The following is a 14,001-nucleotide window of genomic DNA, read 5'->3' as shown; positions in this document are numbered from 1 at the left end:
CAAAAGAAACTTTGAGACAGAAGCATTACAATATGTAGGTGCTAACCATGGGAAATTTAAGGATTATTTAACAACCTAGAAATTAAAAGGAAATCCTGGTAAAAATGAAAAACAAAAGATGGGATTTAAAAGCATACTGATGTGTAAACTGAGAACAGAGCTGTAAAATTTAAAAAGATAATTATCTCAGTACTCACAAATATTGGTTGTGTGTTTGCTGATAAAGTCTGCTATACTGAATCCTCCTTCTCTGTCAATAGCCCATAATTCCATTTCTTCATCATTATGTGCAAATGTGCAACGTGCTTCCCCTAGATTTGAAATAAGTAACATTATTCAGCTTTCAAACTTCAGATCTTAAAACGAACATCCTATAACGAGACAGCAAAGCTAATAAATATACAGACACCATACAGGAAACAAGGCAGCAAAGCTGTCAAATGTTCAGACGTTATACAGAAAAAAGTGCACAAAATAATGTTTTGGCCATTTTTGATGCACTGTAACATAATGCTTTAAAATAACATAATCACTCTTACCCTCTTACATTATGTACTACAGGTGACATGGACATTGAAAAACTAGGAAGTGATTCAATTCCATGTGATATAAAAGCCACTGAAAATGCTAATGAGTGAAAAATCAAGATTTCACACATAAAAAAACAGAATTATTACCATAAATGTTAACTGATAATGCTGATTTTTGAAAGCAACCTGCTGCTTTACTAAACAAAGCCACTCAGTAAATTTTAAGTTGAAAATAAAATGATTTGGAAGTTATGGGGCCAACATCACCAAAATTGTGCAAAAAAACCAGAATAATTACTGTAAATGTTAACCATGATGTAAAATGTAAATGCCGTTTTTTGAAAGCAACCTGCTTCTTTAGCAAACAAAGCCACTCAGTAAATTTAGAGTAAAATCAAAACACGGTTTACAGTTTATGTATTTAAAAATAGGATCAACCCTTCTACGTACATATATAATGTACCATAACAGTTAACGCAACTCTTTATAACCAGTAAATAAATCAATCACAGGAAGAGTCTAATTGAACATAACCAATAAAACTACAAATGAAACATACAGTGCAGAAATACTAGCCAATACGTACCCACATTACACGGCTTCTGTTGCAAGAAGTGCCTACAAAGCTTGTAAGTGCCAACAAAATGGACATTAACTGGCCTTGGACGTATCTTCAACCAAGGTCCATTGCCTTGTTTCAGCTTCATCAACAGAAAGTTCTCCTCACACAGGTGATTCTGTACTGTGGACAATCTGTAGCCATTAACCCCCTCCCCTATCTGCTGGAAGCAGTTTCGGCAAGCAAATCTGTAGTCATACCATGAGTCATATGGTGGTGGGAAAGGCGGAAGAGGAGTAGGTAACAGGCCTCTAGAGGGCACCACACCAGCTTCTTGGGACTGTACATTATTTGTATTATAACTGGGCTGCTGGTACTGTTGGGACCTACGTGGGGATTGTGGGACCACCTGCTGCCAAGGGTTGCCTTGTCTGTCCTGTCCTTGCTGTGAGCGGGGACTGTTAGCACTTGCATCCATAGCATACATAAGCTGTTGCTGCCCCATCCCTACTGAAAGTATGAATTACAAGTGTAAATTTCAAATCATTTCATGGTCACTAAATTTGTTTTGACTTGATATTAGAAGTTAACACCTATATGTATATCTTCAATTCATCATTTGATAAACAATTGACACTGAAAAAAGATATAATTACCTGACAGATCAAAGTCAGAGAGATCTCGATTTCTACTTGGACTTTTGGTTTGGACCTCTGGTTGTTTTTTGCTTGCCTCAGTCTGTAAACAGGATTTATAAAACAGTTTATTTTCAACCATTGTATATAAACAGCTATGCACCTTAACAGTGTAATTTTTGGTAAAATGTCATTTAAAAAATTCTGAACACTCCAGTAATACATCAAAAAGTTAAATGCACTTCCAATCCTAAATTAATGACATAATAATTACATGCACCAAAATGTTTTTGTAGTACAGTGAATGTAGGCCATCTTGATGAGTATTATATGATAAACTACTGCATGGTACATAAAGAGAGAAGACTGACTACCAGTGTGTAGAATGACAATACAGAACTTTGAAAAGAGTTCATAATCAAAAATCCCATCAACAATTTTTAAACATTTCATAATTACAATGTCTCTGCTATATATTAAAATATTTATACCTCTCTGGTAGAGGCACTGCTGACAGAGCCAAGATTATTTAGTGCATCAAACCGATTAGCACTAGGGATAGTAGTGATCAAGCTTTCATCCTCATCTTCTTCTTCATCTTCATCCCCTGTGTCATCTTCATCCGCACCACTCAATTTTACTCCAAGACTTACTACAATTACAAAACTCACAAGATATGCATCTGTCTGTATAAAGGCAAAATGCAAAACAAGGCAGCAAAGCTGTCAAATGTACAGACAAAGAACAGAAAATAAAGATGCAAATAAGTGAAAAATTAAATTTTCACAAAAAACTGTTAAATTGCCAGAAAAATTTACCAAACAGACTGCGTTGCCTATTGAAGCTGTATTTTAGTCCCATGTTTCTTTCCTGTAAGTTTGAGAACAGTAAGTGACATGATTTCCCTTAAATGGTCATCATAGGAGCAGTGCCCAAAATAGGGGTTTCTTCAAATTTTGATGCAACATTACATAATGTTTAACAGCATAATGACAATCAAATGTTATTAATAAAATATTAGTAACATGGACATTCAGAAAATGTGACAAGCAAAAGTCTTCAAGATCATGGAACTTTAAAGTCACACCTTGAAAATGCCAATATGTGAAAAATTAAATTTAAACAAAAAACTGTTTAACTGCCAAAATAAATAAATAAATAAATAAAAATACCAAACAGACTGCATTGCCTACTGAAGCTGTATTTTAGTCCCATGTTTCTTTCCTGTAAGTTTGAGAACAGTAAGTGACATGATTTTCCTTAAATGGTCATCATGGAAGCAGTGCCCAAAATAGGGGTTTCTTCAAATTTTGATGCAATATTACATAATGTTTAACAGCTTAATGACCATCAATTTTTAATTATAAAATATTTGTTTCACAGATATTCAGAAAATGTGACTAGCAAAGGTCTTCAGGCCCATGGAACTTCAAAGTCACGCCTTGAAAATGCCAAAATGTAAACAAGACAGCACTGTTCTGAAATGGGTTTATTTCCATTTTTAACACTTTTTTAACATAAAACAAAATAAACATTTTACTGCCATTTTATATGACCAACTAAGAAAATTGATGAGATGGGAAAAGTATCAATAGAACAGTGTTAAATGTCCAATTTCCTCCATTCTGAGATTCTGAACATAGTGGATGATTGAATCTGATAAACTGCAATGATATGAGTTTATTTCCATTTTTGACACTTTATTACACAATACATGATAACAAGTTTACCATGTTTTTTACATAATCAACTAACAATGTTGTAAAGATGCAGGAAATATCAAACAAACACTTTTAGGCATCTTATTAGTTAAATAATGAGACTGTTAACATGCCTAATAATTGAATCTGAGGAAATGTGAAAAACAGTATAACTTCTAAAATAATGGCCTGATTATGCTGATTTTCGAACTCAACCTGCGTTTTAGTAAGATTGACCACTCCTGTGAGTATGATTACAATTGGCCAATCCGTTTTTCTTATATTGTGTTATCAGTGTTGTATTTATATTGAAAATAGTGAAAAAACAGCATAAATTCCCTAAAAATGGCCCAATCATGCTGATTTTCGAACTTGACCTGCGTATTATGAATATTCATCAGTTCTGTAAGTTTCAAGTCAAAAGGTAAAATGGGTTTCCACTTATCGTGTTATCGGTGCTGCATATATGCTGAAAAAAGTGAAAAAACAGCATAAATTCCCTAAAAGTGACCCGATCATGCTGATTTTCGAACTTGACCTGCGTATTATGAATATTCATCAGTTCTGTAAGTTTCAAGGCAAAAGGTAAAATGGTTTTCCACTTATCGTGTTATCGGTGCTGCATATATGCTGAAAAAAGTGAAAAAACAGCATAAATTCCCTAAAAGTGACCCGATCATGCTGATTTTCGAACTTGACCTGCGTATTATGAATATTCATCAGTTCTGCAAGTTTCAAGTCAAAAGGTAAAATGGTTTTCCACTTATCGTGTTATCGGTAAAAGTGCACGACGGCGACGACGGCGACGACGGCGACGACGGCGACGACGGCGACGACAGACGCAGATGATGGCAATATGTACAGACACATCTGTGTCTGTACATAAAAATCTGCTTGAAAATGGACAAATTCATTCATGAGAATTATGGTTCAATACTGGCTAACAAATAAAATTTAAATGACGTTGTATTGCCTTTGAAATACAAATTACAATTTTATCTGCATTTAAATGTTAAATGTCTTTTACCATTTTTCTTCTTGTTTTTCTTCTTTTTGTTATCTTTTCCAACATCAGATGCCTGTTGAACAAAAGAATTTATTGTGTGTATGAAAGATGACAAGTCTGATATGAAATTTAACAATTTCATGTAAATAACTAGACAGGAAGACTGACATACAAACAGATGTTAGATTAGAATATATACAGATACTTTCTTTTCTATTTACCATTGTCCACTAAGAAGTCATATTCCATCGTCCTTCTCAAGTTGATGTAACAATCACCTATTTTTACACATATTTCAGGAAAAATACCAGGAAACACTTGTACTGGTACTCAGTTTACATCTTATAATTAAAATTACTGTACACACACACACACACAAAAAAAAAACATTAATCTCACCTTCTTACTAACAAACACATTAGTGCCCAGTAACCAACTCTCATCAACCTCCTCTTTTTCCACAGAGCCACTGTTGGCAGAGGCTTCTGCTGGCAGCCGGACTGGTTCAACTTTCTCTGCCTTAGCACTATGAACTTTACTTGAAAGTTCACTGATAAGGTCTTGAAATCCTTTACCAAAATCTCCACTCTTTAAAAAAAATAATATAACACATTTTGAAATAAAATACACTCAGTCACACAAATAAAGACTACAATTATACCATATACCATATTTTCTTAGAACCTAAAAAAGGTTATCAATTTAAGCAATGTGTAAAAAATAACCATCACCCAAATTCCAAACAGACTTTCAAATATATTCTTCAATGTTTCTTATATTTCAAATGTTTCCAATTTCAATGGAATTCACCAAAAATAAAATAAGCATAATACTTCAGCTCTCTTCTGTCCTTCTCTTGCTGTTTCCAAGGCTTCCTTGTACTTCTTCAGTCCTTTTAAAGCTACTGCCTTGCGATAGTACGCTTTGGTATTTTTCTTTAGGCTCACATCAATGGCTGTAAAATCAAAAAACATTTCTCTAAAATTGAAAAATTTTTAAGAAGTTTTTTAAATCTTTGCCTATTTGACAAAAGTGGAAGATTTGCTTAAATTTTACTGATAAAAAGATGGCTTCATTACTGCAATCAATACTTAAACAGCAAAAAATCATTATACCAAACGTTTTCATCCAAATATTACCAATATCTCTAGTTTAAGTTCTTTACTAAAATCATACCCAAATAATGACTATAGATAAAATATCAACAAAATCAGACTCACCCAAGTTTGCATCTTCTAGTGCCTCAAAATATCTCCCCTAAAAATGCCAACAATTGTGATTTTTTTTCTTTTTGTAAAATTATATAAATCTTCACATAAATTTCTAAGAAAATCTGCAACAGATTTCACAGAACAAAAATTCAGATTTGACTTCAGCACCAAATGTAAGTGTACTTTCACATAAAATAGATTAGTCACAGTAACATCAATATTGTGCCTGTCTCATAAAACATTGTACTTTGCTTCTTGTACACACACACACACACACACACACACACACACACACACACACACACACACACACACACACACACACACACACACACACACACACACACACACTGTTTTTTTAAACCCAATCTGTAAGCCATAAATCAATATTTTGTTTTATGTGTGACCTTACCATCTTGATACTGCAAAAGGCCCTGTTGGAGAACAAAGCAGACACAAAGTCTTTATCAACATCTTCATAATGTTGTGTCTCCAGGCTCTTGGCTATAAACAACGCGTTCCTGTAGTGTACCCATGCATCGTTATACATTTCTTCTTTAAACTTCATGTTTCCTTCCTCCTTTAAGTCACTGAGAAGAGTATACAACTCCGCCTACAGTAGATACATAAAATTTATCTGAATAGAAACCTCATTTTTCATAACTTTTTAACAAAAAAACTGCCGTTAAAATCAATTTAAAAACTAAAAGTTAACAAAAACTGTTGAATCAGGATAAAGAAAACTTTGATGAAACATAATTTGTAAACTTATTAGACTACTACCTTTGATGTTCTTGGCTGCTCCCCATTCCTGAAAACAAACAAAACAAAAAGACATGATTGTATTTGTAAAATAAAAACACACTTAAGAAAGGAAGATGCTTTTTCATTTTTAATATTACATAAATAAAGACACCATAATTATTGGTTGAGTTTAAAGTTTAAAGAGAGCAATCCTATCTAGACATTACAGTGAAGATAAATAATTCAATTCAAAGTCTACTTCAGTGCAGAACTCACAACTTCAATAAATCAATAATTTATCAAACACTACAAATATGCCACCTGTTACATTTAAGGACACACATCATAAATGAAACCCCTTCAGCTAAGAAAACATCCTTCTTTTCCAATAGTCATTCACAATTTATTCTATTCAGGTACCTGACTAAATTAACTTCTTTTATTTTGTATCCATCAGCAGGAAAATCTACAAGTCGCCCTACTTACATGAGATCTTTCCAATGAGGCATAATCCGGGCGATCCTCTTCTCTCTCTCACCAATCTGATACAGAATTTCATCTTTACTCCACGTCCACGGGGCACCCTTTGGGGAATGCCCTTTTCCTTTACCATCCATCTTTTCTAACACAGGCTTGACTGCTTCATGTCCTAAAAGAGCAAGTGACTAATACACACATACAAATCACATGCACACAACTGGCTTGAAATGAGACACAAAAAATAAGAAGATATGGTAAGTTGATAAAGATAAAAATCCACAGCTGGTTGGTTTATATGCTGCATTCATATCTCATCATGCCAGGATAAAATCCGTACTTGTGAGCAAACAAAGTCTTTATCCTCAAATGCTGAAATACCTTATCTATGTATGTCAAATAACACCAGAGGATACTGAAGAGCATATAAAAATGTAATGAAGTATTTGAATAGAATGTGCTATAAGCTTTGCTTTTTTGTACTATTGTAGACACCCCAATATTTCTTTTCAAAGAATATTGCTATCTGTCACACCAAATTATGATGGATTATCCTGAACTGAACTAAAACATGAAATCAAATATCACTGAAATAAGAGATAATATTTTTTCCATTTTGTATACAGATAAAAAATGTAATTTGTTTATCCTCTTAATTATGATGGTATAATGTTATCAAAAATGCCACCCCTTAGTCCAAAGACAGCCAAAAGTTCACTTAGGCTTAGGAAGGAAAATTATACGTACAATAAACACACAAAAATTCTAGTAATTTATATGGTCCAATAATCACTTGACAATTAATAACAAAATAACTGTTGAAAACTATCATGTTCTTTGCAAGCAAACAATTTGTGACTTCTACCCAACCATTAAAAAGGTTTAAGACCAATGAATCTTTTGATGAATAAGTCCCTCCCTGTTTACACACATTTCACCTTGATTAATTTTTTTAATCTTAATTTATTTGATATTTCATATTTACAATTTAAGTAGTTACAGTAAAGACACCAAAATGTACTAAGTACATTATCTAAAGCAGTACAGACATGCAGTGGATAACCTGGATAGTTCAATGTATTGTGATTAAAGTTTTAACCCAAAACCTGGTGGATAATGAAAATGTGCTGATGTCAGCAATACATGGCAAACAAAAACAAGACATTAACATTAACTGATTCATTGGTTTATTTTGGTTGTCTGATTCTTCCGGTTTCTTTTAGGACAAATAATCCATATGCTAAAGCTGTGGTTCAATTTACAACTGTTGTACCTCAGTCAATATATTTTTTTTTAGGTCTGCAAAACAACATATCGATCTCAGGCAAAGTCAATAACTGTACATACACTCTAACAAAGATGTAATATAAAATCAAGTTCAACTTGATTGATTGTATTTCATTGGAACACAGCTTTAATTTACATGGAATGTGTCGACCTCGCTTTCATGCATTTTGTTATTTTAAATTTTGGTGCATTTGACCCCCCCCCTCCCCCCCCTTACACATCATGAACTTAAATGACACGGGTTGGTCTTATGAATGTAAATCTATATAGCCATGAACAGAATGGAGCGCCATGTCCATACCGTTGGTTCCAAACTAAAAGAATGAAAATTACAAACAAGCCGAATTCATTAACCATATAAGTTCTCATGAGAAAAGGTCGCACTTATTTTAAAATAAAGTCTGCAAGCAGGTTCCACGCAAGCCGTTCACAAGTCAAAACATTTTTCACGTCAATACTGCAAACTGCAGTCAATATATGTACAATGTGTACATGTGCGGGTATATGAGGACAAGACAAAAGTTATATTCACACTGTGTTCAAGTTTGAAATACTACACTATATCTCGTCAAAATGCACTGCAAGGTCTATAAAACTCATACCATTGACTCTCTTCTTGGTACGCCAACAAGTTTCTGACAAAAGCTGCAAAAACCTACTTTCACAAACGAAGAAACTGAGTTTGTTTTAGCCAGGAAGCTGGTGATGGCGCCTCATAAGCTTCTCGATCACATGTCACTTTACTTCACAGCCATTGGCTGAGGATGGGGGAATCCCCTGACCTGAAAACACCACATGACGGTCACATGAGTTGTGAACAAAATGGCAGACGGACGAGCCTGCTGTCGGGCTGCAATTGTCCTGACCGTTTTTATCTGTTATGCGAAAGGTACGTCAGCATTAATTTTTCTATTGGCGCGGACAATGTTCGCTCGTTTTTCCTTGTTATTTTCTAAATCGCTGATGTGTAATTTAGCTAGATTTATATATCTCTACCCGTTTTTATTCGCATAATTTCATTACCTTACGACTTACGTCCTTAGATTAAAATTATAAAGTCGAATCAAAATGAATCAATTTAAAGTCAAGATCAACTTAAAAGACATTGTTTAAAGTATAACATATTTATGTATTAAAAAAACACATGCACTTCGTTTTCAGGAGAGTTTATGCAAGGTTCACTGTATGTAAACGCACCGATGAACTTTACCTTCAAGTCTGACACACTTGACACCAAGAATGCAGCAGCCTACGCCACTTATAATGATACATTGTTAACCACTGGCTGGGGAGTTCTGGATATTAAAGCAGGATATGGAAAGACACTGCCGGACAACCAGCTTATGTTTGCAGCAGGTGCTATCGAAGGGGTTCTTACTGCAAAGTATGTACTGCAGTCTATCTTCAAATTCTAAAATTTTTCATCAGTTAATATAACCAAAGACTTCATTTAACATCCTTGTTATAACTTATTTAAATATTTTTATGTTCACTGTTGTCCTTGAGTCCTAATGATATGGGTAAAGCTAAGGCAAGAATTATTTCAGTTGTGTTCTAAGATCTTTAACAGAAGCTCTCAACTTTCCCCTATGTCTTGTGTTCAAAAGTGACACACTGCTGAAAAGCCAAGGAATTTTTCTGTCAGTTGAGATAAGTTATAAGAACATCCATTCACTCATTGTCACAGTACAGTCTGAGTCTGGTTAATCAACTGTACCCAGTTCTGGCATCCATCAATCCTCTCCCTGATAACACAGCTGACTTGTCGAGAGCTTCTGCTGGCAAAAGCATGCTCTGTATAAATACAGAAAATGTAAAAAGATAGAAAACACTATACAGGTATAACTGACTTCCCGAAAAACTTCTTATCTACAGTAAATTGATCCTCAATTTTAGATAGACCATCTGTCATACTTTTTTTGCAGATATGTTTATGTCATTTTATATTCCAGGCGAATGTACCAGCATTATACAAATATGTATGGTGTCTTTCTCAATGGCAAGAGCGACAAAGTTATAAATGGTTTGAAGAGCTTTTATAATGCTCAAGATAAATGGATCCGCCAGCAGATAGAAAAAAATCTCTCAGATCCATTCTGGAGACATGTGTGGTACATACTCTGTCAGCTGGATGGCTTGTACCTTGGGTATAAATACATGGCAGATCAAAAAGTGGTGCGTAATTTTATGAAAAATTGGAATTAAAAGTTAGGCCTGACAAATTCATATAATGGTTACCAAGCATGACTGCTGCTATTTTTGAGAATATCAGAATTTTTATCCACACTAATTTTTATCAAATAGAAAAAATGCTTTGGGCATTTGGTACATTGAAGAAATCCACATTTCAACACTAGAAAACCCTTACTACTGTACTGTTGTTTTTATTCCCTAAATTTGTCAGTAATGTTGATATGACATTTCCACACTCCCTAGATTGAGATGTAAAAAAATTCACTGATCAACCCTGAAATTATTAAGCTGCTATGCTCTGTTTTATCTTTATTGGAAAACTAGTCAAATTAGGTCACCTATGATGTTAAGAGTATCAAATTTTTCAAAAACAGGTACCAGATATAGGATTTTTTGGTGTCCAATTTCTAAATGGTGCTGGAGATCTCCTTGACTTAATGAACGTCATTGATCCAGATAGCAGACCAGACTTCTCTAAGATGACTCCAGATGAAATCCAGAGTTATATTGCATCTAGTGGACATTGTTCAGCTTTGGTGAAGGTTGGCTAAATATGAATTTCACTCAATATTGACTTTTTTACATTAAACATTGGCATACACACCTTGAAGCAAATTTCTACAATATTCGTATTGATTTCTGGTGTGATTTTTTATTTTTTCGCTTTAATGTCAGTAAGTGCTGCCAGATCATAATTTTATGATTTTTAATAGGTCTTTAGTCGACCACTTAGATGTACATAACCACATGAATATTGTTACTAATGGAAGAGATGTTATTTAGCTAATTGTTATGTTAAGTTTTGATGATTTGCCATTTCAGGTGACAGGTGCCTATGAAAATATTTTTATGTCACATTCAAGCTGGTTTGTCTATGCAGCAACCCTTAGGATCTATAAACATTATGATTTCAATGTCAAAGACAAAGACACAGCAGCAAGACAGCTGTCCTTCTCAAGTTACCCAGGTATATTCATCAGTCATGCAAAGATGATGTTTAGACATACAATTTTTTGTACCGATTTATTATCTTAATTAATTAGTTCCAATAATCCATTAGAACTACCAGTAACTTAGAGGCTTATTATTAATGTGTTTATGTACAAATATCATATACATTCACTTCTCTTTTTAGGCTTCCTAGAATCTCTTGATGATTTCTACATAATGGGCAACAATATTGTTGTCCTCCAAACTACAAACAATGTCTTCAACATGAGTTTGTATGACTATGTCAAGCCACAGTCAGTGTTTGCATGGCAAAGAGTCAGAGTAGCAAACATGATGGCAAGAAATGGCCAGCAGTGGGGGGAAATAATAAACACTTGTAATTCTGGTTGGTAAACTTTTAATGATTTAACTGTTGATATTAGCAGTATGGTTGTTAATAGATACTAGTACATAAGGATGTATTTGGGAGACTTGCATTCCCAATTGATTTTTGTTCTTTGACAATAGGTATAACCTTATGTACATGTACATTAATTGTACTTCATTTTTATATGGACATGGCAGTAGCAACAGTCTGATGAGGGCATTTTTGTACACTTTAATGTGGTATGGTTGTATTATTTATTATTTGCATTCCATTGTTTTTCAGGAACATACAATAATCAGTATATGGTGATCAATTTGAATCAAGTCCATCTTGGCAAAAGTTTGGATGATGGAACTCTGTATGTGGTGGAACAGATTCCATCCCTAGTCAAGTATGCAGACGTCACCCCAATTCTTAGAGATGGTATGTACCAGTGCATGGACCTCTGTGTAAAACATGTAGATAACCTAATACATGCATTTAGTATTTAAGTGTATAAGGTCAGCTACAAGGTCATTTAACTATTTTTTGTGAAGAGTTTTCAGAGAATTTTATATGGGATTTCTGGCAATTAGTGTTGACACTGTGATGTTTTGAAAGAATACTTTCTGTGTGTTACTTTGAAATTAATTTTTTCTCAAAAAAATTATTGTAGCATACATAGATAGAAAAAAGTATTTCAACTCTCAGACAGCATTTGACTTAGCCAGTAACATCGCCCATGCAAGAAGAAATCTCTTGATGTATTAAATGTTGAGAAATGTTTATGAATATCACCTAATTAATGCTGATTTTTGTTACATCAATGATATTTTTTCAAGGTCACTGGCCATCCTACAATGTTCCATTCTTTGAGTCTGTATACAACTTGAGTGGATACCCTGACTTTGTAATGAAGCATGGCTTAGACCGTTCCTACCAGATGGCACCAAGAGCCAAAATCTTTAGAAGAGATGCTGGTAAAGTCACAGATATGGACTCCATGATGAAAATAATGAGATACAATGGTAGGTGTCTACGTTTCTAAGTTGTATGCAGAGAAATAGTACTCAATGATTTTTACCTGAAGCTAAAATATTTCATCAGAATAGCAAGTCAGATACCACTGAAAACATATTTTTTATTAGTTTTGATAGAATATGTAGAAATGATTTCATTTAGGATAGTGTTACTAGTTTTTCCTTCTACAGCATATAAGAACATTTCTATTTCATTTTGTTTGAAAAGCAGTAAATTTATATGCAATTATCCTCTAGAGCTTTTTGAAAAAATTGTAATTATCTTTTTAGATGCTTTATCACCACTTTTTACTAACATGTTGTTTTTGTCTGTAAGGAATTGTTCATCATGATATATTCAGCACTGAAATAACATCTACTAACTGTTTACACATCAATACTCGTAGTTTGTTTTCTATAGTTCAGCGCATGCTTTCAGATTACCTCCATGACCCATACTCTGACAAGAAACCATGTAATGCTATTTGCTGCCGTGGTGACTTGGATCCAAAAAATCCAAAGGCTGATGGATGTTATGACACAAAAGTAAGTTTTCTTTGGTAGAAACATTTTTCTCATTTTTTTTATAAAATAATTTTAATGTAATCTTTAACTATTTTAAAAAATGCTGTTGTTAACTTTTGCATACTGTAGTCACAGTTTTGAGAAATAATTATTAAAAAAGAAAAACATGTTTTAAATGCAACAGGATTTCTCACCCCCTGTACTTTTTAACCTCTAATAGGTGACAGATTTTGCCATGGCTCAAAAGAGAATGTCCTATGCCATAAGTGGGCCAACGCTGGGAACAGGACTGCCACCTTTTGTATGGACTCCAAAGTTTAATGTTTCACACATTGGACTGCCACCCAAATACAACTTTGGCTTTGTTATGATGCATCCAAGGTTTTAGGGATTTCAGCAACATTCAGCGTTACTTCAAATTAATTAATTGATTAATTTTGAGAAGTCATATCTTATTCAGTTGTCAGCCAGCTGTGAATGTCCATGCTATGTCTTGTTATAAAAGGAGGAGACAAAGTAACGCTGGTATAGTCCCACCATCCACTACAAAACTTTTTTTCACAAAGTTGCTTTAATATTTTTTTCAAAACACAGCTGGTCATATTCTTTGCTGGACTATTCATGAGAGTATTTAAAAAAATGGTATTCAAATAATTAATTAAGAAGACATTTAATGTTTTTAAAGTTTTTTTTGCCATTTTCAAGAATATACTTATAGAAAGATTAATCTGTGATAAAGTGTTTTAAATGGCAACACTTTGCAAAAGTATATTTTACCATATACTTACCTCTAATAAAATGATATTTATTTATTCAAA

At 33.7% G+C, this 14,001-nt stretch overlaps 2 protein-coding genes across 4 annotated transcripts in view; one reads left to right on the top strand and one right to left on the bottom strand.

Moving 5' to 3' along the window:
• Window positions 1-8,913, bottom strand: part of LOC106178768 (3'-5' exoribonuclease HELZ2) — a 27,064-nt gene extending 18,151 nt beyond the window's left edge. Inside the window, exons 1-12 of one of the 3 annotated variants that reach the window (XM_087005344.1) lie at window positions 8,752-8,913; window positions 6,872-7,034; window positions 6,425-6,452; window positions 6,054-6,254; window positions 5,651-5,687; window positions 5,264-5,385; window positions 4,830-5,018; window positions 4,452-4,503; window positions 2,216-2,376; window positions 1,746-1,827; window positions 1,117-1,599; window positions 198-311 (exon numbers count right to left, since the gene is read on the bottom strand). In XM_087005344.1, the coding sequence (XP_086861470.1) occupies window positions 198-311; window positions 1,117-1,599; window positions 1,746-1,827; window positions 2,216-2,376; window positions 4,452-4,503; window positions 4,830-5,018; window positions 5,264-5,385; window positions 5,651-5,687; window positions 6,054-6,254; window positions 6,425-6,452; window positions 6,872-7,002 (1,600 nt within the window). In that variant the 5' untranslated portion in view covers window positions 7,003-7,034; window positions 8,752-8,913. The remainder of the gene's footprint in view (window positions 1-197; window positions 312-1,116; window positions 1,600-1,745; window positions 1,828-2,215; window positions 2,377-4,451; window positions 4,504-4,829; window positions 5,019-5,263; window positions 5,386-5,650; window positions 5,688-6,053; window positions 6,255-6,424; window positions 6,453-6,871; window positions 7,035-8,751) is intronic. The other 2 variants (XM_087005347.1, XM_087005346.1) reach the window with 2 other exon arrangements.
• LOC106178770 (phospholipase B) lies at window positions 8,876-14,001 on the top strand. Its single transcript, XM_013562097.2, has 10 exons — window positions 8,876-9,038; window positions 9,311-9,533; window positions 10,102-10,324; window positions 10,717-10,884; window positions 11,165-11,309; window positions 11,478-11,678; window positions 11,943-12,083; window positions 12,482-12,667; window positions 13,098-13,204; window positions 13,404-14,001. The coding sequence occupies exons 1-10, from the start codon at window positions 8,972-8,974 to the stop codon at window positions 13,569-13,571; spliced, it is 1,629 nt and encodes a 542-aa protein (XP_013417551.2). The 5' UTR covers window positions 8,876-8,971; the 3' UTR covers window positions 13,572-14,001.

Source organism: Lingula anatina, chromosome 2 (assembly GCF_051362555.1).
Source record: "Lingula anatina isolate TDL-2025a chromosome 2, LinAna3.0, whole genome shotgun sequence".
Classification (NCBI taxonomy): domain Eukaryota; kingdom Metazoa; phylum Brachiopoda; class Lingulata; order Lingulida; family Lingulidae; genus Lingula; species Lingula anatina.
Note: the sequence above shows the minus strand (reverse complement) of the source record. Positions and strands in the feature narration are given on the sequence as shown.